Source organism: Pelecanus crispus, chromosome 8, assembly GCF_030463565.1.
Source record: "Pelecanus crispus isolate bPelCri1 chromosome 8, bPelCri1.pri, whole genome shotgun sequence".
Classification (NCBI taxonomy): domain Eukaryota; kingdom Metazoa; phylum Chordata; class Aves; order Pelecaniformes; family Pelecanidae; genus Pelecanus; species Pelecanus crispus.
Window position 1 is genome coordinate 21,895,938 of NC_134650.1, and position 24,249 is coordinate 21,920,186.

At 54.6% G+C, this 24,249-nt stretch overlaps 2 protein-coding genes across 2 annotated transcripts; both read right to left on the reverse strand.

The window, feature by feature from the left end:
- Positions 1-1,943: 1,943 nt before the first annotated feature.
- Positions 1,944-8,652, reverse strand: LOC142594209 (protocadherin alpha-3-like). The gene is given in 4 exon segments (XM_075715693.1): positions 1,944-1,978; positions 2,459-2,561; positions 6,162-7,145; positions 7,147-8,652. Coding segments are annotated over 4 exon segments (2,628 nt in total).
- Positions 8,653-10,810: 2,158 nt separating this feature from the next.
- On the reverse strand, positions 10,811-22,468 carry LOC142594210 (protocadherin alpha-8-like). The gene is made up of 4 exons (XM_075715694.1): positions 22,378-22,468; positions 15,029-17,481; positions 11,326-11,428; positions 10,811-10,845 (listed from the first exon to the last, which is right to left on the reverse strand). The coding sequence occupies exons 1-4, from the start codon at positions 22,466-22,468 to the stop codon at positions 10,811-10,813; spliced, it is 2,682 nt and encodes an 893-aa protein (XP_075571809.1).
- Positions 22,469-24,249: the final 1,781 nt, after the last annotated feature.

Consider the following 24,249-nt stretch of genomic DNA (forward strand, 5'->3'; position numbering starts at 1 on the left):
GCGCCTCCGGCCCCGCGCTGGTCATCTCCTCTGCCGTCTCTTCCTCCCTCCCTCTCTTCCTTCCTTTCTTTCCTTCCTTCCTCCCTTCCTTCCTTACTCCGCTTTCTTTTTCTGCTTTTTTCCCCTGCTTTTTTCTTTTTCCTTCCTTGTTTGCTCTCTCCTTCGCCCTTTCTCTTTCTTCTTGTCTCCTCCTTTCTTCCTTCAATTCTCTCTTTTTATTCGTTTCTCTCGTTCTTCTCTTCTTTCCTACTGTTTTTCTTTTTGTTTTTTCTTCTCTTACTTTCTTGGCTTTCTTGTCTTCCCTTTCCAACTTCCTTCTGCTTTCTTGTCTTTCCCCCTCTCTTTCTTCTTTCTTCTCTGCCTTTTTTTTCTTTCTCCTTTTCGTTCTTGCCCTGCCGTACACTACCCTTGCCTCCCCTTTACCTTCTCTTTCCGTCCTTCTCTCTTCTTTACCCGCGCTGGCAGTTCACCACTCGCCTCCGGCGCCGCGGCACAGACCATCAAAGGCGGAGCCATCAGCGCTAATCACGGCGCAACAGCGCCGGAGCGCGGTACTCCAACCAAGGCGGAGGCACTTAGGGACCAACGCCGTTCAGCGTTTAGAGGTACGGTCAGTGCGTGCTGGTCATCTCCTTTATCGTTTCTTCCTTTCTTTTTCTTCTTTGTCATCTTCCTTCCTTTATTACTTCCTTGATAATTTCTTCCTAGCTTTTTACTATTTTCCCCTTCCCTTTTCTTTCCCCCTTCCTCCCTTCCTTCACCACCTTTCTGCTGCCTTTTCATACTAGTAAACTCGTTTATGGTTTCATCCTTTCTCACTCTTCTTTCCCTCTATTGCTTGCTTCGTTCATGTTTGCTTTTCTTTCTTTCAATTGTTTGTTCCTTCCTTCTCTTCTTTCTCCTCTTTCTCCTCCTTCTCCCCCTCTTCTCTTCCCTTCCCTGTCCTGCCCCACCCCCCCCCCCCCCCCCCGCCTTCCCTCTTTGCCTCCTCTTCGTCTCCTTTACCAACATGTTTTCTATATGACTACATCACATTCGCCATGGAGCACGGACATGCCCTGTGGCAAGACCTCTTTCCTCTTCCTCACCACTTTTCATCAAGCCTTGCACACGCGTCCCTGAGTACCAAGGATGCCGAGATCCTCAACTCCATTCAGCATGTAAAGATAACATCGGTGATGTTGATAATATCCCCTACCATCTCTTCCTCCTTTCTTTTCCTTCTTTCTTTCTTCCTTTGCTTGCTTTTCCTTGCATACAGTCCTTCCTTTCCCTCTTCCTTTCTCTTCCTTTCTCTTCCTTTCATCTTCTTTCTCTTTCCTCCTCCTTTTCTGTCTCTTCTTTTTTCTTCTATGTCCTGCCCTGCCCTATCCTTCCTTCCCTTTCTCTTCTACTTCCATACTTGTTTCTTCTTTTCTTTTTTGCCTTTAACAATATATATTTTACATGTCTACAACACGCTCGACATGAAGCACAGACATGCCCTTTGGCAGGAGCTCTCATTCCTCTTCCCTACCTCCTTCCATCCCTCCAGACGGGGAACAACCTTCCTGCTGTCCTCCAGTCTATGCAAGACAAACTGCTCCTGCACCTGTCCTTCCCTTCTGGAAGAAGGCCTCACTCTTCAGCCTCCAGTCCTCTCAAGGACCCAGTAAATAACAGAGCAAGGCAATCATATGGCAAAGAACAGCTCTGCTACATCAGAACAGAATCCACCACTCCCTGAAACACAGGCCCAAGCCCCAGATACTTGCATGTCCATGCAACAGGCTCCAATGAGTCCAAGCAATGTTGGGGAGTCTTTCTTTTGGGAAATCACACCTATCACAGCTCAGTATGCCAATCCTCCAAGAAGGCTGAAAAAGCACAGAGTAACCACAGCTCCCTAGCACTCTTCACATGCCTTGATGAAGAGCTATTCTTGATGAAGACCAGGCCGAATGTCAAGCTTTTGCTTCTTCTTGCAGGCAGGCATTCACTGCCAGAACAACACAGAAAGAACCTCAGTACCCAGGGGCATTAGTCCCTCATGGAATATCTCTCCTTCGTTAGCATGATCCACACATCACACAGCCAAACAAAAGCCACAAAGGCACGACCGTGGCATTTTAGACAAGAACATCCCGCTGACACTCAACACATCCGCTCCAAGAAACACACTGGGGTACCGCCTCTATCTGTCCTTCCACAGCTCACACTGTGCCTGGAGCCAGTAGGAAAGGAACAAGAGCAGCCAGTGGTGCCTTGCTGGTCCAAACCTAAGGCATTGCAATCAAGGCAACATTCCATCAATCCAACATGAAGATACCATGACAAAACAGGAACAAAGGTACATCTGTCTCTCAAACTCATGCCCTTTTGGTATGAGCGACTTACCTGTAGTATTGCTGGTTGGTTCTTCAGAAAAGGAAACATTTTCACAACAGGAGAATTGATTCTAAGAGACATTTTCCCTTACCATTGTCAGCGATTTCTGGTGAAACTGGACAGACAAAAAATTGCTCTCGTTCTCCAACAGCTTTGAGATCACTAAAAAGTGCACCGTACTCCGTTATGTACTTCTACAACAAGGGAAGCAAGAGGGAGACCTGAAAGCTAAGGACATTCTGTCAATGTCAGCCTCAGCTCAGGAGACTGCAAAAGCCATCTCCTACACTGATGGCCAACCACCCCAACATCTGCAACCTTACAGCTGCCAAAGTTCAGCAGTCTGCTTCTCATCCAGTATTACCAACACATTGCCAATGAGAGAGAAATAAAAAACAAAAGGGTGGGAGTGTTTGCTAAGAGGAGAGAAGAAAACCAAAGGAACCCATGCCACTGTATTGAAAAGCAAGGTTTGCCAACATTTGGATACAGAGAGCACTTCTTCCCCTGCCTAGCAAGAATAAGCAGAAAGATAACCAAGGAGACGTTCAGAGAAGGCTGGCAGCACGATCCAAAGTTGTAGAAGTTTCTGGTTTAGCAAAAACATTCCACCTCAAAAAGAAGTGATTACGGGCATGTAGGTCAGATGACTTACCAAGCAGTCATGCCACAAAGAACAACAGTGCCCTAAGATATGCAGAACTTTGGGAGGTCCTGAGAGGATCCTGGGCATGTCGCACTGGGTGCTACGATTCTTCTCAAGGTTTTCTACTGGAATCCTCTAACCCATGCCCTGGGAAACAGGGTCCCCAGCTAAGCGAACATTCTCCAGTCCTTGCCCAATGACACAGGTCGTGTTCTACCCAGCGTCTCCATTTCCCTTAGGCAAGACCCTCCCCCGCTCAAAGTCACCCTCCCCACGACATATGCCCAGGCCTTACTTGGTGCCACTCCGAGAATCGCTGCCAAAATACCCAGACATTGCTCAACCCCAACAACAGGCCCACGTCTAAACCCCACTCTGAGCATGACCCAGGCCTTTGAACATCCTCACCTTCCCTCAAGATTTGCACAAAGAACAGATAGAAGGCTGCAAAGCCACACAGCATCTGGCAGGCTCTTCCCAGCTGCGTGAACTTCACCTGTACTCTTTTTGCCTTTTCAGCAATCTCAGGTGGAAACGCCACAGAGCTCCACATAAGAGTTCTTAAGGATTCTCTCATTAGACAGAATCAGACAGTTGTCATCTGTGACAACTCAGATCCCACTCTGCACAGATTTTATTCTTGGACAGAACCACACCAAATGCTGAAGTGCAAGCGCACTCACCATATCAACCAGGTGGGGAATTTCTGTCACAGAAGCCCAAGCTGGGCAGCAGTGCAGGGTTTGGGCTGTACACGCACACATCAGTGAGCCATGCGTGACAAGGGGACACAGCATCTCTACCGAGGCCAGCTGTGCAAGTGCACAAGTAGGGGAAGGCAAGAGCACAAAGATTACGCCCACCTCATCACATGCCCTTACAAACCCTGCCTGAGGAGGACAAAGGAACCACCATGGCAACATCAACGGCTGTGGAAACTACTATAGATGCCCACCACTACACAGCAACAGCAGATTGAAGCACCACCCTCCCACAACACCCTTCCCAAAACAGGAGTCAAAAGGTTCATTCAACAGTATTCAGCAGTCTGCATCTCACACCATCTTACCAGCACATTCCCTACATCAGACAGGCAGCAGCACAAGGGACTGTCTCTGGATGGAGATATTCGTAACCTCAGAGGACTTTGTGGGCATTTCAATACCACACGCAATCTCAAGATCAGGAAGGCCTCCAACTCCAGACCCCTGGGAGCCTGGAAAACAATCCTGGGCAAGAACACGCCGTGCCCTCCCTGCCTCATGCTTTCCTCTAGGCATCCTCCATTCCCCACTCTGCAACACGCGTTCTCATGACAAGCACACAGCTCGCATTCCTGTCTTACAACGTGGCACATGGTCTTCCCAAGGATTTCCAGTTCCCCCAGACAAGGCTTCCCACTGCCCAACGTCACCCTTCCCATCAGGACATGGCCAGGCCCTGCTCGGTGCCACCGCCACATTCACCTCTGCGACATGCCACAGTTTCCTTTCCCACCTCAGGGCTCACTCCAGCTTTTGCAGACCCGCCCCAGCAAAGACAGCACCATAAAGACACGTACAGGCGGCATATCATATAGACCATGTCCCGCTGACTCTCTACTCTTTCTAAAGGTGATCTCAGAACAGCTCTAAATGGCAAGGGCAGCGATTTCATGCTGTGAGAGAACAACCCATATGCTGACAAGCACCCCACTGTAATGGATTATATTGATTCTGTAGGAGAATTCAGGTTTGGGATTTTGTTAACAGGGTTTGTTTGCTTGTTTAGTTGTGTGTTTGTTGGATTTTTTGGTGAAAAGAAGGTTTCCAGGGCTTTTGTAAGGGTGTGGCTGCTGATGCAAATATTCAAAGACCATCATAACAGGCCAGTAGGTATCATGCCGCTTCCCTGGCCAGGAACACAAGTCCACAACCATTCCCATCAATGAGAGCACCACAAAAACCACACAGACAGGGTCATATACACCGTGTTCAGCAGACTCTCTGTAGTTGACCCTTCATGTTTTGCAATGCTTCGGCTATCTCAGATGGAAATGTTACACACCTGGGAGCTCTGCTACACATCTGAAATGTTACACGTCTAGTTGTAGAGATGCTGTCAGGATATCTCTAATGGCAATGGGCACTGGTTTCCTTCTGTGAGAGAACAACCCAAATGCTGATGAGCGCAGCACTGTAATGGATGATACCGAGTGTACAGGACAATTTTGGGGTTTTTTGAAAAGAAGTTTTCTGGGACTTCCATGAGGCTGTCAATGCTCATACAAGTATTGAAAGGCTATTGAAACAGGCCAGCATACACCATATCACATCACTTCTCCAGCCTGGTACGGAAGTCTATATGATGGTTTGGGGGGTGGCAGGAAAAGAAAAAGAAAATTCCCGTTTCTGACACCTGCCTTGGGTCACACTCCTCTCCCTGAACGCCTTACACTACTAACTATGGTTACAACATCCATGGAAAAAGAACACGGGAAAAGTCTGCAACGTCTCCCCTGATTAACTCTGCTGGGCAAATAAAAATGGAGAAATTACACCACGGGGAGAGAAAGTCCCAATTGTCACCTTCCATCACATCTTTTGCAAAGGAGAATCACAGAGCAGGAGGACGGAGATTTGGACAACAAGCCACATCCAATACCAGCACGGTCAGCAGTCAGCAACGGTAATAAGGCAGGAAACAGTGCCTGGGGAGAGGGGAGGGGCGGGACACACGACTGTGTCACCACCACAGCCCGCGTGTCTTGCAGTTCTTCATCAGTCTCGAGTGGAAATGCTACACACCAGGAAGGGAGAGCATCTGCAAAGCCCATGTCGTGGCATCCCTCATCCCAATCGGCAGTGATTTGATTCTAGGGGAGAACAACTCACACCCAGAACAGCAAACCTCAGCTGCGGGCGGTAACTGCTGCTGGGTGCGGCGATACCTTTACTTCTCCCCCGCGAAGCAAGAGCCGACGGGCTCCGGCAAGGGCGCGAAGGCGGATGCAAAGGTCCCAGTAACACCCTTAAGCACCCGCCAAGCACCCACCGCCCGCAGGCCCCGGCGCCGGAGCCCGGCTCACGCCAGCGCCTGCCCACGGCGCGGGCGACAAGGGCGACAAGGGGGAAGGGGCGACAAGGGCGAGAGAGGGAGGGCCACTGACCGTGTCCAGGAGAGCGGGCGGCTCCGGCTGCGTCTCCTTCGCCGCGGGGCCGGGCGGCGGCGGGAAGTTGGGGCTGAAAACCATCAGGTCGCTCTTGCCCGCGCCGTCCGCCACGCACAGGCTCCGGCTCTGGCGCTGCGAGTACGACCAGCTCCCCACCTCGCTGGCGCACACCAGCGTCGCCGGCCCGGGCCCCGACAGCACGGCCGCCCGCGGCGCCCACCGCGACGCCCCGTACAGCACCACCGCCAGCAGGAACAGGCTCGACACCGCGCAGATGGCCACCACCAGCCACACGTTCGTCGTCGCCGTCGCCGTCGCCGCCGCCGCGCCGCCCTCCGCGCCCGCCCCCGGCCGCAGCCCCGCCCCCGACGAGGACGAGGACGAGGACGAGGACGAGGACGAGCCCGCGGCCGCCAGCGCCGCCTCGGCGCCCTCCACCAGCGACACGCTCAGCGTGGCCGTGGCCGAGCGCGACGGCTCCCCGTGGTCCCGCACCACGATCACCAGCCTCTGCCGCGGGCCGTCCGCCTCCTCCAGCGCCCGCGCCGTGCTCACCTCGCCGCTGTACAGCCCCACGCGGAACGGGCCCTTCCCCCGCGGCTCCCACAGCTCGTAGCGCAGCCACGCGTTGTAGCCCGAGTCCGCGTCCACCGCGCGGATCTTCGCCACCACCTGCCCCGCCGGCGCCCCCCACGCCGCCCACGCCCACAACGCCCCCGAGCCCGGCCCCGACGCCGCCTCGCCCGCGGACCCGGGCCCCGGCCCGCCGCCGGCAGGCGGGAGCAGCGCCGGCGCGTTGTCGTTCTCGTCCACCACGAACAGCTGCACCGTGGCGTTGCCGCACAGCGGCGGCTCCCCCGCGTCCACCGCCCGCACCTCGAACTGCAGCACCTGCAGCTCCTCGTAGTCCAACGGCTGCAGCGCCCACAGCCGCCCGCTCTCCGCGTCCACCGACACGTAGCTCGACGCCGGGCGCCACCCCCGCGCCCACAGCCGCGCCCCCGACGCCGCCCTCCGCCACCGAGTAGCTCACGCGACCGTTGCCCGCCTCGTCCGGGTCCCGCGCCCACAGCCGCGCCAGCTCCGCGCCCGCCGCGTTGTTCTCCCGCGCCAGCACCGTGTACACGGCCTGCGCGAACGCCGGCGCGTTGTCGTTCACGTCCGACACCGGCACCCGCACCCCGCGGCTGGCGCGCAGCGGCGGCGCCCCGCCGTCCTCCGCCCGCACCTCCACCTCGTACTCCGGCACCCGCTCCCGGTCCAGCGCCTCCCGCAGCACCAGCGAGTACGAGCCCGCGAACGTCGCCACCAGCCCGAACGGCGCCGCCGGCCACACCGCGCAGCGCACCCGCCCGTTCGCCCCCGAGTCCCGGTCCGACACGCTCAGCAGCGCCACCACCGTCCCCACCGCCGCGTCCTCCGGCACCGGCACCGACAGCGACGTCACCCACACCTCCGGCGCGTTGTCGTTCACGTCCACCACCTCCAGCTCCACGCTGCAGTGACCCGACAGCGGCGGCGTCCCCCTATCTGCCGCCTCGATTTGTATCTCGTGGAAGATGTTATCTTCGAAGTCCAGGGCGCCCGTGAGACGGATCTCCCCCGTCTTCCGATCAATGGTGAACATATCTCTTTTACCAGCAGGAACCGAACTGACGATGCTGTAGGAAAATTGCTTATTAAGACCCTCGTCCAGATCCGTGGCGCTCACCCGCGCCACCAGTGTCCCCTCTGCAGCGCTCTCTGGCAGCTGCACTTTATACACCGACTGGTTGAACTGGGGCGCGTTGTCGTTAGCATCCAGCACCGAGATCACCAGCTCCATCATACCCGTCAGGGGCGGACGGCCCCCGTCACTCGCCGTCAACACCAACCGGTGCACAGGCACTGTCTCGCGGTCCAGCGGTTTCCCGAGGACCAGGAACAGGGATTTCCTGTTTTCATCAGAGGATTTAACATCGAGCGTAAAGTGCTCGGAGGGGCTGAGTGTATAGGAGAGCTGCGCGTTGGCTCCGATGTCTGCATCCGATGCCCCCTCCAGCGGGAACCGAGAACCCGGCAGCGACGATTCCGCGATGCTGAGGTTTTTCCGGGCGGCGGGGAAGAGCGGGGCGTTGTCGTTGATGTCGGTGACCTCCAGCTCCACGTGGAAGACGCGCAGCGGCCGCTCCACCAGCACCTCCAGGCGCAGGGCGCACGGCGCGCTCTTCCCGCACAGCTCCTCCCGGTCCAGCCGCGAGCTCACCACCAGCGCCCCGCTCGCCCCGCTCACCTCCACGCTCGCCCGCCGGCCCTGCGCCGCCAGCCGCAGCCGCCGCGCCTCCGGCTCGCCCGCCTCCAGGCCCAGGTCCTGCGCCAGCCGGCCCACCACCGTCCCGGCCTTGGCTTCCTCCGGCACCGAGTAGCGCACCTGCCCGCCGCCCAGCGCCCAGGCCGCCTGCAGCACCAGCACCCGCACCACGGGCCCCCAGCACACGCACATCGCCATCGCCGCCGCCGCCGCCGCCCGCCCGGGCCCCGCACGGCTCCCCGCCGCCGCCCGGACGCACCGGCTCTCCTGCCCGCCCCGCGCCGCCCCCCCGCGCTCACAGCCGGGCTCTCCGCCGCACCGGGGCGGAGCCGCCTCGCCGCTCCGCCGCCGTTTCTGAGCCTGCAGCGACACCGTGTGCTGCTCCGCCGCCTCACACGCTCCCCACCATCGCCCGCGCCTCCGGCCCCGCGCTGGTCATCTCCTCTGCCGTCTCTTCCTCCCTCCCTCTCTTCCTTCCTTTCTTTCCTTCCTTCCTCCCTTCCTTCCTTACTCCGCTTTCTTTTTCTGCTTTTTTCCCCTGCTTTTTTCTTTTTCCTTCCTTGTTTGCTCTCTCCTTCGCCCTTTCTCTTTCTTCTTGTCTCCTCCTTTCTTCCTTCAATTCTCTCTTTTTATTCGTTTCTCTCGTTCTTCTCTTCTTTCCTACTGTTTTTCTTTTTGTTTTTTCTTCTCTTACTTTCTTGGCTTTCTTGTCTTCCCTTTCCAACTTCCTTCTGCTTTCTTGTCTTTCCCCCTCTCTTTCTTCTTTCTTCTCTGCCTTTTTTTTCTTTCTCCTTTTCGTTCTTGCCCTGCCGTACACTACCCTTGCCTCCCCTTTACCTTCTCTTTCCGTCCTTCTCTCTTCTTTACCCGCGCTGGCAGTTCACCACTCGCCTCCGGCGCCGCGGCACAGACCATCAAAGGCGGAGCCATCAGCGCTAATCACGGCGCAACAGCGCCGGAGCGCGGTACTCCAACCAAGGCGGAGGCACTTAGGGACCAACGCCGTTCAGCGTTTAGAGGTACGGTCAGTGCGTGCTGGTCATCTCCTTTATCGTTTCTTCCTTTCTTTTTCTTCTTTGTCATCTTCCTTCCTTTATTACTTCCTTGATAATTTCTTCCTAGCTTTTTACTATTTTCCCCTTCCCTTTTCTTTCCCCCTTCCTCCCTTCCTTCACCACCTTTCTGCTGCCTTTTCATACTAGTAAACTCGTTTATGGTTTCATCCTTTCTCACTCTTCTTTCCCTCTATTGCTTGCTTCGTTCATGTTTGCTTTTCTTTCTTTCAATTGTTTGTTCCTTCCTTCTCTTCTTTCTCCTCTTTCTCCTCCTTCTCCCCCTCTTCTCTTCCCTTCCCTGTCCTGCCCCACCCCCCCCCCCCCCCCCGCCTTCCCTCTTTGCCTCCTCTTCGTCTCCTTTACCAACATGTTTTCTATATGACTACATCACATTCGCCATGGAGCACGGACATGCCCTGTGGCAAGACCTCTTTCCTCTTCCTCACCACTTTTCATCAAGCTTTGCACACGCGTCCCTGAGTACCAAGGATGCCGAGATCCTCAACTCCATTCAGCATGTAAAGATAACATCGGTGATGTTGATAATATCCCCTACCATCTCTTCCTCCTTTCTTTTCCTTCTTTCTTTCTTCCTTTGCTTGCTTTTCCTTGCATACAGTCCTTCCTTTCCCTCTTCCTTTCTCTTCCTTTCTCTTCCTTTCATCTTCTTTCTCTTTCCTCCTCCTTTTCTGTCTCTTCTTTTTTCTTCTATGTCCTGCCCTGCCCTATCCTTCCTTCCCTTTCTCTTCTACTTCCATACTTGTTTCTTCTTTTCTTTTTTGCCTTTAACAATATATATTTTACATGTCTACAACACGCTCGACATGAAGCACAGACATGCCCTTTGGCAGGAGCTCTCATTCCTCTTCCCTACCTCCTTCCATCCCTCCAGACGGGGAACAACCTTCCTGCTGTCCTCCAGTCTATGCAAGACAAACTGCTCCTGCACCTGTCCTTCCCTTCTGGAAGAAGGCCTCACTCTTCAGCCTCCAGTCCTCTCAAGGACCCAGTAAATAACAGAGCAAGGCAATCATATGGCAAAGAACAGCTCTGCTACATCAGAACAGAATCCACCACTCCCTGAAACACAGGCCCAAGCCCCAGATACTTGCATGTCCATGCAACAGGCTCCAATGAGTCCAAGCAATGTTGGGGAGTCTTTCTTTTGGGAAATCACACCTATCACAGCTCAGTATGCCAATCCTCCAAGAAGGCTGAAAAAGCACAGAGTAACCACAGCTCCCTAGCACTCTTCACATGCCTTGATGAAGAGCTATTCTTGATGAAGACCAGGCCGAATGTCAAGCTTTTGCTTCTTCTTGCAGGCAGGCATTCACTGCCAGAACAACACAGAAAGAACCTCAGTACCCAGGGGCATTAGTCCCTCATGGAATATCTCTCCTTCGTTAGCATGATCCACACATCACACAGCCAAACAAAAGCCACAAAGGCACGACCGTGGCATTTTAGACAAGAACATCCCGCTGACACTCAACACATCCGCTCCAAGAAACACACTGGGGTACCGCCTCTATCTGTCCTTCCACAGCTCACACTGTGCCTGGAGCCAGTAGGAAAGGAACAAGAGCAGCCAGTGGTGCCTTGCTGGTCCAAACCTAAGGCATTGCAATCAAGGCAACATTCCATCAATCCAACATGAAGATACCATGACAAAACAGGAACAAAGGTACATCTGTCTCTCAAACTCATGCCCTTTTGGTATGAGCGACTTACCTGTAGTATTGCTGGTTGGTTCTTCAGAAAAGGAAACATTTTCACAACAGGAGAATTGATTCTAAGAGACATTTTCCCTTACCATTGTCAGCGATTTCTGGTGAAACTGGACAGACAAAAAATTGCTCTCGTTCTCCAACAGCTTTGAGATCACTAAAAAGTGCACCGTACTCCGTTATGTACTTCTACAACAAGGGAAGCAAGAGGGAGACCTGAAAGCTAAGGACATTCTGTCAATGTCAGCCTCAGCTCAGGAGACTGCAAAAGCCATCTCCTACACTGATGGCCAACCACCCCAACATCTGCAACCTTACAGCTGCCAAAGTTCAGCAGTCTGCTTCTCATCCAGTATTACCAACACATTGCCAATGAGAGAGAAATAAAAAACAAAAGGGTGGGAGTGTTTGCTAAGAGGAGAGAAGAAAACCAAAGGAACCCATGCCACTGTATTGAAAAGCAAGGTTTGCCAACATTTGGATACAGAGAGCACTTCTTCCCCTGCCTAGCAAGAATAAGCAGAAAGATAACCAAGGAGACGTTCAGAGAAGGCTGGCAGCACGATCCAAAGTTGTAGAAGTTTCTGGTTTAGCAAAAACATTCCACCTCAAAAAGAAGTGATTACGGGCATGTAGGTCAGATGACTTACCAAGCAGTCATGCCACAAAGAACAACAGTGCCCTAAGATATGCAGAACTTTGGGAGGTCCTGAGAGGATCCTGGGCATGTCGCACTGGGTGCTACGATTCTTCTCAAGGTTTTCTACTGGAATCCTCTAACCCATGCCCTGGGAAACAGGGTCCCCAGCTAAGCGAACATTCTCCAGTCCTTGCCCAATGACACAGGTCGTGTTCTACCCAGCGTCTCCATTTCCCTTAGGCAAGACCCTCCCCCGCTCAAAGTCACCCTCCCCACGACATATGCCCAGGCCTTACTTGGTGCCACTCCGAGAATCGCTGCCAAAATACCCAGACATTGCTCAACCCCAACAACAGGCCCACGTCTAAACCCCACTCTGAGCATGACCCAGGCCTTTGAACATCCTCACCTTCCCTCAAGATTTGCACAAAGAACAGATAGAAGGCTGCAAAGCCACACAGCATCTGGCAGGCTCTTCCCAGCTGCGTGAACTTCACCTGTACTCTTTTTGCCTTTTCAGCAATCTCAGGTGGAAACGCCACAGAGCTCCACATAAGAGTTCTTAAGGATTCTCTCATTAGACAGAATCAGACAGTTGTCATCTGTGACAACTCAGATCCCACTCTGCACAGATTTTATTCTTGGACAGAACCACACCAAATGCTGAAGTGCAAGCGCACTCACCATATCAACCAGGTGGGGAATTTCTGTCACAGAAGCCCAAGCTGGGCAGCAGTGCAGGGTTTGGGCTGTACACGCACACATCAGTGAGCCATGCGTGACAAGGGGACACAGCATCTCTACTGAGGCCAGCTGTGCAAGTGCACAAGTAGGGGAAGGCAAGAGCACAAAGATTACGCCCACCTCATCACATGCCCTTACAAACCCTGCCTGAGGAGGACAAAGGAACCACCATGGCAACATCAACGGCTGTGGAAACTACTATAGATGCCCACCACTACACAGCAACAGCAGATTGAAGCACCACCCTCCCACAACACCCTTCCCAAAACAGGAGTCAAAAGGTTCATTCAACGGTATTCAGCAGTCTGCATCTCACACCATCTTACCAGCACATTCCCTACATCAGACAGGCAGCAGCACAAGGGACTGTCTCTGGATGGAGATATTCGTAACCTCAGAGGACTTTGTGGGCATTTCAATACCACACGCAATCTCAAGATCAGGAAGGCCTCCAACTCCAGACCCCTGGGAGCCTGGAAAACAATCCTGGGCAAGAACACGCCGTGCCCTCCCTGCCTCATGCTTTCCTCTAGGCATCCTCCATTCCCCACTCTGCAACACGCGTTCTCATGACAAGCACACAGCTCGCATTCCTGTCTTACAACGTGGCACATGGTCTTCCCAAGGATTTCCAGTTCCCCCAGACAAGGCTTCCCACTGCCCAACGTCACCCTTCCCATCAGGACATGGCCAGGCCCTGCTCGGTGCCACCGCCACATTCACCTCTGCGACATGCCACAGTTTCCTTTCCCACCTCAGGGCTCACTCCAGCTTTTGCAGACCCGCCCCAGCAAAGACAGCACCATAAAGACACGTACAGGCGGCATATCATATAGACCATGTCCCGCTGACTCTCTACTCTTTCTAAAGGTGATCTCAGAACAGCTCTAAATGGCAAGGGCAGCGATTTCATGCTGTGAGAGAACAACCCATATGCTGACAAGCACCCCACTGTAATGGATTATATTGATTCTGTAGGAGAATTCAGGTTTGGGATTTTGTTAACAGGGTTTGTTTGCTTGTTTAGTTGTGTGTTTGTTGGATTTTTTGGTGAAAAGAAGGTTTCCAGGGCTTTTGTAAGGGTGTGGCTGCTGATGCAAATATTCAAAGACCATCATAACAGGCCAGTAGGTATCATGCCGCTTCCCTGGCCAGGAACACAAGTCCACAACCATTCCCATCAATGAGAGCACCACAAAAACCACACAGACAGGGTCATATACACCGTGTTCAGCAGACTCTCTGTAGTTGACCCTTCATGTTTTGCAATGCTTCGGCTATCTCAGATGGAAATGTTACACACCTGGGAGCTCTGCTACACATCTGAAATGTTACACGTCTAGTTGTAGAGATGCTGTCAGGATATCTCTAATGGCAATGGGCACTGGTTTCCTTCTGTGAGAGAACAACCCAAATGCTGATGAGCGCAGCACTGTAATGGATGATACCGAGTGTACAGGACAATTTTGGGGTTTTTTGAAAAGAAGTTTTCTGGGACTTCCATGAGGCTGTCAATGCTCATACAAGTATTGAAAGGCTATTGAAACAGGCCAGCATACACCATATCACATCACTTCTCCAGCCTGGTACGGAAGTCTATATGATGGTTTGGGGGGTGGCAGGAAAAGAAAAAGAAAATTCCCGTTTCTGACACCTGCCTTGGGTCACACTCCTCTCCCTGAACGCCTTACACTACTAACTATGGTTACAACATCCATGGAAAAAGAACACGGGAAAAGTCTGCAACGTCTCCCCTGATTAACTCTGCTGGGCAAATAAAAATGGAGAAATTACACCACGGGGAGAGAAAGTCCCAATTGTCACCTTCCATCACATCTTTTGCAAAGGAGAATCACAGAGCAGGAGGACGGAGATTTGGACAACAAGCCACATCCAATACCAGCACGGTCAGCAGTCAGCAACGGTAATAAGGCAGGAAACAGTGCCTGGGGAGAGGGGAGGGGCGGGACACACGACTGTGTCACCACCACAGCCCGCGTGTCTTGCAGTTCTTCATCAGTCTCGAGTGGAAATGCTACACACCAGGAAGGGAGAGCATCTGCAAAGCCCATGTCGTGGCATCCCTCATCCCAATCGGCAGTGATTTGATTCTAGGGGAGAACAACTCACACCCAGAACAGCAAACCTCAGCTGCGGGCGGTAACTGCTGCTGGGTGCGGCGATACCTTTACTTCTCCCCCGCGAAGCAAGAGCCGACGGGCTCCGGCAAGGGCGCGAAGGCGGATGCAAAGGTCCCAGTAACACCCTTAAGCACCCGCCAAGCACCCACCGCCCGCAGGCCCCGGCGCCGGAGCCCGGCTCACGCCAGCGCCTGCCCACGGCGCGGGCGACAAGGGCGACAAGGGGGAAGGGGCGACAAGGGCGAGAGAGGGAGGGCCACTGACCGTGTCCAGGAGAGCGGGCGGCTCCGGCTGCGTCTCCTTCGCCGCGGGGCCGGGCGGCGGCGGGAAGTTGGGGCTGAAAACCATCAGGTCGCTCTTGCCCGCGCCGTCCGCCACGCACAGGCTCCGGCTCTGGCGCTGCGAGTACGACCAGCTCCCCACCTCGCTGGCGCACACCAGCGTCGCCGGCCCGGGCCCCGACAGCACGGCCGCCCGCGGCGCCCACCGCGACGCCCCGTACAGCACCACCGCCAGCAGGAACAGGCTCGACACCGCGCAGATGGCCACCACCAGCCACACGTTCGTCGTCGCCGTCGCCGTCGCCGCCGCCGCCGCCGCGCCGCCCTCCGCGCCCGCCCCCGGCCGCAGCCCCGCCCCCGACGAGGACGAGGACGAGGACGAGGACGAGCCCGCGGCCGCCAGCGCCGCCTCGGCGCCCTCCACCAGCGACACGCTCAGCGTGGCCGTGGCCGAGCGCGACGGCTCCCCGTGGTCCCGCACCACGATCACCAGCCTCTGCCGCGGGCCGTCCGCCTCCTCCAGCGCCCGCGCCGTGCTCACCTCGCCGCTGTACAGCCCCACGCGGAACGGGCCCTTCCCCCGCGGCTCCCACAGCTCGTAGCGCAGCCACGCGTTGTAGCCCGAGTCCGCGTCCACCGCGCGGATCTTCGCCACCACCTGCCCCGCCGGCGCCCCCCACGCCGCCCACGCCCACAACGCCCCCGAGCCCGGCCCCGACGCCGCCTCGCCCGCGGACCCGGGCCCCGGCCCGCCGCCGGCAGGCGGGAGCAGCGCCGGCGCGTTGTCGTTCTCGTCCACCACGAACAGCTGCACCGTGGCGTTGCCGCACAGCGGCGGCTCCCCCGCGTCCACCGCCCGCACCTCGAACTGCAGCACCTGCAGCTCCTCGTAGTCCAACGGCTGCAGCGCCCACAGCCGCCCGCTCTCCGCGTCCACCGACACGTAGCTCGACGCCGGGCGCCACCCCGCGCCCACAGCCGCGCCCCCGACGCCGCCCTCCGCCACCGAGTAGCTCACGCGACCGTTGCCCGCCTCGTCCGGGTCCCGCGCCCACAGCCGCGCCAGCTCCGCGCCCGCCGCGTTGTTCTCCCGCGCCAGCACCGTGTACACGGCCTGCGCGAACGCCGGCGCGTTGTCGTTCACGTCCGACACCGGCACCCGCACCCCGCGGCTGGCGCGCAGCGGCGGCGCCCCGCCGTCCTCCGCCCGCACCTCCACCTCGTACTCCGGCACCCGCTCCCGGTCCAGCGCCTCCCGCAGCACCAGCGAGTACGAGCCCGCGAACGTCGCCACCAGCCCGAACGGCGCCGCCGGCCACACCGCGCAGCGCACCCGCCCGTTCGCCCCCGAGTCCCGGTCCGACACGCTCAGCAGCGCCACCACCGTCCCCACCGCCGCGTCCTCCGGCACCGGCACCGACAGCGACGTCACCCACACCTCCGGCGCGTTGTCGTTCACGTCCACCACCTCCACCACCACCTTGCAGTGACCCGACAGCGGCGGCGTCCCCCTATCTTTCGCCTTAACGTGTAGGTCGTAGAAAGTAGCTGTCTCAAAGTCCAGGGCGCCCGTCAGTCTGATCTCTCCGCTGTTCCCATCGATGCTGAATACATCTGAGGCCAACGGAGGAACAAAAGTATCAATTTCATAAATCACTTCTCGATTTATTCCCTCGTCCGGATCCATGGCGTTCACCTGCGCCACCAGTGTCCCCTCTGCGGCATCTTCGGGCAAAAGCACACTATACACCGACTGGTTGAACTGGGGCGCGTTGTCGTTGGCATCCAGCACCGAGATCACCAGCTCCATCCTGCCCGTCAGGGGCGGACGGCCCCCGTCACTCGCCGTCAACACTAACCGGTGCACAGGCACCGTCTCGCGGTCCAGCGGTTTCCCGAGGACCAGGAACAGGGATTTACTGCGTGAGCTACTGTTTTCTTCCTCTATTCTAAAATACTCGGAGGGGCTGAGTGTATAGGAGAGCTGCGCGTTGGCTCCGATGTCTGCATCCGATGCCCCCTCCAGCGGGAACCGAGAACCCGGCAGCGACGATTCCGCGATGCTGAGGTTTTTCCGGGCGGCGGGGAAGAGCGGGGCGTTGTCGTTGATGTCGGTGACCTCCAGCTCCACATGGAAGACGCGCAGCGGCCGCTCCACCAGCACCTCCAGGCGCAGGGCGCACGGCGCGCTCTTCCCGCACAGCTCCTCCCGGTCCAGCCGCGAGCTCACCACCAGCGCCCCGCTCGCCCCGCTCACCTCCACGCTCGCCCGCCGGCCCTGCGCCGCCAGCCGCAGCCGCCGCGCCTCCGGCTCGCCCGCCTCCAGGCCCAGGTCCTGCGCCAGCCGGCCCACCACCGTCCCGGCCTTGGCTTCCTCCGGCACCGAGTAGCGCACCTGCCCGCCGCCCAGCGCCCAGGCCGCCTGCAGCACCAGCACCCGCACCACGGGCCCCCAGCACACGCACATCGCCATCGCCGCCGCCGCCGCCGCCCGCCCGGGCCCCGCACGGCTCCCCGCCGCCGCCCGGACGCACCGGCTCTCCTGCCCGCCCCGCGCCGCCCCCCCGCGCTCACAGCCGGGCTCTCCGCCGCACCGGGGCGGAGCCGCCTCGCCGCTCCGCCGCCGTTTCTGAGCCTGCAGCGACACCGTGTGCTGCTCCGCCGCCTCACACGCTCCCCACCATCGCCCGCGCCTCCGGCCCCGCGCTGGTCATCTCCTCTGCCGTCTCTTCCTGCTCCTCTTTGTTTCTCTTCTTTCTTTTAATCTTACCTCCTCCCTCTTATTTCTTTTTCCTTGCTTGTTTGTTCTTTGCTTGCATAGATTCCTTTCTTTTTTTTCGTCCTTTCTTTCTTAATTTCTTCCCTTTTCCCCCCTTATTTCAATGATCTCTCTTTGTTCGCTTATCTCTTTCTTCCTTTCTCTTCCCTACCTAATTTCCTCGCTTTCTGCTATCTACTTTTTCCTTTGTCTCTTTCTTCTTTCTTCTCTGCCTTTTTTTTCTTTCTCCTTTTCGTTCTTGCCCTGCCGTACACTACCCTTGCCTCCCCTTTACCTTCTCTTTCCGTCCTTCTCTCTTCTTTACCCGCGCTGGCAGTTCACCACTCGCCTCCGGCGCCGCGGCACAGACCATCAAAGGCGGAGCCATCAGCGCTAATCACGGCGCAACAGCGCCGGAGCGCGGTACTCCAACCAAGGCGGAGGCACTTAGGGACCAACGCCGTTCAGCGTTTAGAGGTACGGTCAGTGCGTGCTGGTCATCTCCTTTATCGTCTCATCTTTCCTTCCTTTCTCTTCTTCCTTGCTTTCTTCCTTGCTTGCTTTTTACTTGCATACAGTCCTTCCTTTCTCTCTGCTTTCCTTCTTCATTTCCTTCTGCTATGCTCCTTTTTCTCTGTTTTTCTGTCTTCCCCTTCTCTTTCCTTCTTCTCCTTTTTTTCCTTTACCAAAGTGTGTTCCAAATGTGTACACCATGCTCAAAACGAAGCATGGACATGCCCTTTGGCAAGAGCTCTCCTTCCTTCTCTTCACCGCTTTTCATCAAGCCTTGCAGAGCATCCCTGAGAACTGAAGATGCCGAGGTCCTCAACTCCATTCAATGCCTAGGGGTAAGGTCGGTGTGTTCTAGTAATCGCCTCTATCATCTCTTCCTTCCTTCCATCCTTCCTTCCTTCCCTTCTGTTCTTTCTTTCTTCCTTGCTTGCTTTCTACTTGCATAGGTTCCTTCCTTGCCTTTTTTCTTTCCTTCTGTGATTCTTCCTCCTGCAAGATAATGTTAGCGCACCCTGGTAATCTCCTTTATGGTTTCTTCCTTTTTTCTCTTCCTTGTCATCTTATTTCCTTAATTTCTTCCTTGCTTCTCTCTTTCTGTCACTCTTTCTTTCTTGCCTTCCTTTTTTTCTTCCTTGCCTTCTTTCTTTCTTCCTTTCTCTCCCTCATCACCTTTCTGTGTACAGTGATAGCGTCCCTGCATCCTAGTAAACTAATTTATTGTTTCTTATTTTATCTTCTTTCTCCCTACTGCTTGCTTTGTTCTGGTTGGCTTTTCTTTCTCTCTGTTGTGTGTTCCTTCCTTCTCTGCTTTCTCCTCTTTCTCCCTCTCCTCTCTTCCCAGTCCTTCCCACACTTCTCTTCGTCTTCCCTCTTTGCCTCTGCTTTGTCTCCTACCAACATGTTTTCTATATGACTACATCACTTTTGCCATGTGGCGCGGACACGCCCTCTGGCAAGACCTCTTTCCTCTTCCTCAACACTTTTCATCAGGCCTTGCACAGCGTCCCTGAGTACCAAGGATGCCAACATCCTCAACTCCATTCAGCACGTAGAGGTAACGTCAGTGCATCCTGGTAATTTTGTCTCTCATCTCTTCCCTCCTTGTCTCTTCCTTCTTCCTTTCTTCCTTGCAAGCAAGCTTTTTCCTTGCATACAGTCCTGGGTTTTTTTCCTTCTTCCTTTCTCTGTATTTACTTCCTTTTTTCTTGTTCTTCTTCACCTTTTTCATTCACCTCTTCTTTTCTCTTCATCTTCTTTCTCTTTCCTCCTTCTTTTCCTTCTCTTCCTGCTTTTTTGACTTGCCATGCCCTATCCTTGCCTCTTCTCCTTCCATCCTTGTCTCTTCTATTTCCCCTGTAGTAAAACATTTTCTACATGTCTACACCATGCTTGACATGAAGCTTGGATGTGCCCTTTGGCAAGAGCTCCCACTCGTTTTCCCTTCTGCCTTCCATCCATCCAGACGGGGAACAACCTTCCTGCTTTCCTCCCATCTATGCAAGACAGACAGACTGCCCCTTCACCTCCCCATCCCTCCCCTTCTGGGGGAAGGCCACACCCTTCAGCCTCCAGTCCTCTCAAAGAACCCAGCAAAGAACAGGCCATCACATGGCAAAGAACAGCTCTGCTACCCTCCAATAGTTTGACGTCCTTCTTCTACTGAGGTGCCCAAAACTGCACACAGTACTCGAGGTGGGACCGCACCAGTGCAGAGTGGAACAATCACCTCCCTCAAACAGCTAGCAATGCTGCGTTTCATGCACCCCAGCACGCGGCTGGCCCCTTTAGCTGTCAGGGCACACCGTTGACTCATATTCAACTTGCCATCAACCCAAACCCCCAGATCTCTTTCCACGGGGCTGCTCTCCAGCCTCTCATCCCCCAATGTCTATGTATAACCAGGATTACCCTGTCACACGTGCAGAATCTGGCACTTGCTCTGGTTAAATTTCATATGGTTGGTGATTACCCAGCTCTCTAGTCTATGCAGATCTCTCTCTAAGGCCACTCTACCCTCGAGGGAGTCCACAGTTCCTCCTAATTTAGCATCATCGGCAAACTTACTCAATGTACATTCCACTCCCGCATCCCGATCATTTATAAAACCATTAAAGAGCACTGACCCTAAAATCGAGCCCTGGGGAACCCCACTGGTGACTGGCCGCCAGCCTGATGTAACCCCATTTACTAAAACTCTTTGACCCCAGGCCGTCAGCCAATTGCTCACGCAACAAATTACGGACTTGTCTTACAACAAGTATTATGACAGCTGTATGCTGGACATTTTATCCAGAAGGGTACTGTGAGAGACAGTGTCAAAAGCTTTGCTAAAATTCAAAAAAACACCACATCCACTGGCTTCCCTTGCTCAACTAGGTGGGTGACCTTGTCATGGTTAACAGGGGAGGTCCCTGATGACTGGAGGCTTGCCAATGTGACGCCCATCTACAAGAAGGGCCGGAAGGAGGACCTGGGAAACTACAGGCCTGTCAGCCTGACCTCGGTGCCGGGAAAGATTATGGGCAGGTTCATATTGAGTGAACTCAACAGGCAAGTGCAGGTCAACCAGGGGATCAGGCCCAGCCAGCATGGGTTCATGAAAGGCAGGTCCTGCTTGACCAACCTGATCTCCTTCTATGACCTGGTGACCCACCTGGTAGATGATGGGAAGGCTGTGGATGTTGTTTACCCGGACTTTAGCAAAGCTTTTGACACCGTCCCCCATAATATTCTCCTTGGGAAGCTGGCAGCTTATGGCTTGGACGGGTGTAGTCTTCGCTGGGTAAAAAACTGGTTGGGTGGCCAAGCCCAGAGAGTTGTGGTAAATGGAGTTAAGTCCAGTTGGCAGCCGGTCACGAGCGGTGTTCCCCAGGGCTCTGTTTTGGGGCCAGCCTTGTTTAATATCTTTATCGATGATCTGGATGAGGGGATTGAGTGAACCCTCAGTAAGTTTGCAGATGACACCAAGTTGGGTGGGAGTGTCGATCTGCTCGAGGGCAGGACGGCCCTGCAGAGGGACCTGGACAGGCTGGATCGATGGGCCGAGGCCAACTGTATGAGGTTTAACAAGGCCAAGTGCTGGGTCCTGCACTTCGGTCACAACATCCCCATGCAACGCTACAGGCTTGGGGAAGAGTGGCTGGAAAGCTGCCTGGCGGAAAAGGGTCTGAGGGCTGTTGGTCAACAGCAGGGTGAACATGAGCCAGCAGTGTGCCCAGGTGGCCAAGAAGGCCAACAGTATCCTGGCTTGTGTCAGGAATAGTGTGGCCAGCAGGAGCAGGGAGGTGATTGTTCCCCTGTACTGGGCGCTGGTGAGGCCGCACCTGGAATACTGTGTCCAGTTTTGGGCCCCTCACTACAAGAAAGACATGGAGGTGCTGGAGCGTGTTCAGAGAAGGGCAACAAAGCTGGTGAAGGGTCTACAGCACAGGCCTTATGAGGAGCGGCTGAGGGAACTGGGGTTGTTTAGCCTAGAGAAGAGGAGGCTGAGGGGAGACCTTATCGCTCTCTACAACTACCTGAAAGGAGGTTGTAGTGAGGTGGGTGATGGTCTCTTCTCCCATGCAGTTAGCGATAGGACGAGAGGAAATGGGCTCAAGCTGCGCCAGGGGAGGTTTAGGTTGGAAATTAGGAAAAAATTATTCACGGAAAGGGTAGTCAAGCATTGGAACAGGCTGCCCAGAGAGGTGGTGGAGTCACCATCCCTGGAAGTAATCAAAAAAAGGGTAGATGTGGCACTTTGGGACATGGTTTAGTCTAGTCTACCCTTAAGTGGTTTAGTGTGGACTTGGTAGTGTAGGTTAATGGCTGGATGGATGATCTTAAAGGTCTTTTCCAACCTAAACGATTCTATGATTCTATTCTAAAAGGAAATTAGGTTAGTTAAACAGGACTTTCCCCCATGAACCCATGCTGGTTATGACCAATGACTGCAGTGCCTCTCAAGTGTTTTTCAGTAACTCCCAGAATAACCTTCCCTATCATCTTACCAGGCACTGATGTGAGACTGATAGGCCTATAATTACCAGGGTCTTCCTTCTCACCCTTACTTGAAAATTGGGACAACAACATTTTCCAGCTTCCACTTGACTGGGGCCTCTCCAGGCTCCCAAGACCATTGAAAAATAATGCAGAGATGTCCCGTGATAACATCAGCCAGCTCCTTCAGTACCCTGGGATGAATCCCATTGGGCTCCATAGACTTACATGCCTCCAGCTGGAGCAGCAAGTCTCAAACAAGTTCAGAGTTGGCTGGGAGTTCATCGTTCCCCCAGTCACGGCCTTCCAACACAGGGCTCCGGGGGTCCCAGGGCCCATCATCGGTGTTAAAGACAGAGGCAAAGGCGGCAATAAACATCCCTGCATCGTCTACATCCGTATTTGTGAGGTGGCTGGCCTCATCAAGTGTCGGACTGATGTTACCTCTGATCCTCCTTTTGCTGTTAACATACTTAAAAAAGCCCTTTTTGTTGTCCTTCACAGTGCTGGGCAGCTTGAACAAAAACACAAGCCCAACCCCCAGGTACTTGGACATCTGTGCAAACGGGCTCCAAAGAGCCCAAACAACACAGGGGAGTCTCTTGTTCGAGAACTCAAACCCATCACAGCCCAGCACGACAATCCTCCGTGAAAGATGAAAAAGCAGGGGGCACCACAGCTCCTGAGCACTCTTCATATACCTTGAGGAAGAGCTACTCTTCCTGACTCATTTTCACCTGCACGCTGAATAGCAAGCACTTGCTTTCCCTTTGAGGCAAGCATGCGCTGCCAGAACAACGCAGCAAGAACCTTGTTACCCAAGGGGTTTAGTCCCCCTGGAATACCTCTCCTTCGTTCGCGTGATCCACGTATAACACAGCCAAACACAAGCCACAAAGGTAACAGCACGAAATTTTCACTGAGGACATCTCCTTGATGCCCAACACATCCCCTCCAAGAAATGCACTGGGGTCCCTCCTCCCTCTGTCCTTGCTGTCACCTGCTCACCCTGTGCCTGGAAGCAGCAGGACAGGAATGACAGCAGGCAGTGGTGCTTTGCTGGTCCAAACCTACAGGCATTACAATCCAGGCAACATCTGGTCAACCCAACATAAAGATGCCACAACTGAACAGGAACAAAAGTACATCTGTCTCTCAAACACCTTCACTTCATGTGTGAGTGACTTACCTGTAGCATCACTGGGTGCTTCTTCAGAAAAGAAATATTTTCAGCAGGGGCAAATTGGTTTTAAAGGACATTTTCCCTTAGGGTTGTCCGAGATCTCTGGGGATGCTGGACAGAAAAAAATGACTCATGTTCTGCAAAACCCGGACAGTGCGCAGCACCCCTTACGCACTCCTATCACAGGGGAAGCAGTAAGGAGACCTGAAAGATAAGGACGTTCTCTGAAAGTGAAACTTAGCTCAGGAGAGCGGAAAAGCCACCCCCCACACTGATGGGAAATCACCCAAATGTCTGCCACCTGAGAGCTGCCAAAATTCAGCAGTCTGCCTCTCATCCACTGTTACCAACGCATTGCCAATGTGAGAGAAAAGCAAACCAAAAGGGTGAGCTGTTTTGGTGAGAGGAGAGAAGAAAACCAAAGGATCCCATTCCACTGCATTTAAACACAAGGTTTGCCAACATACTGAATACTGAGATGACTTCTTCCCCTCCCTAGCAAGACTAGGAGCACAGAGAAGACCAAGGAAGCTTCAGAGAAGACTTGCAGCACGATCCAAATTTCAAAAAGCTTCTGTTTGACCAACAGCATTCCACATCAAAAACAAGTGATTAAAGGCGCATATGGCAGTTATCCCCACAAGCAGTAATACCAAGGACAACAACTGGGTGCGAGGACATGCAGAACTTCTGGAGGTCCTGAGAGGATCCTGGGCAAGCAGCCCTGTGTGCCGGCGCTCTGCTCAAGGTTTTCTACTGCCATCCTCTAGCC

Bases quoted from the DNA above. Each gene is read 5' to 3' on its own strand.
- LOC142594210 (XM_075715694.1), bottom strand. From the start codon at position 22,468: ATGTTATCACGGGACATCTCTGCATTATTTTTCAATGGTCTTGGGAGC. The intron at 17,482-22,377 runs CCCAATTTTCAA...CCGTGGTGCGGG, and splicing joins AAGCTGGAAAATGTTGTTGT to TGCTGGTGCTGCAGGCGGCC. The intron at 10,846-11,325 runs GTAAGGGAAAAT...TTGTTCTGGCAG, and splicing joins ACCAGAAATCGCTGACAATG to TGAATGCCTGCCTGCAAGAA.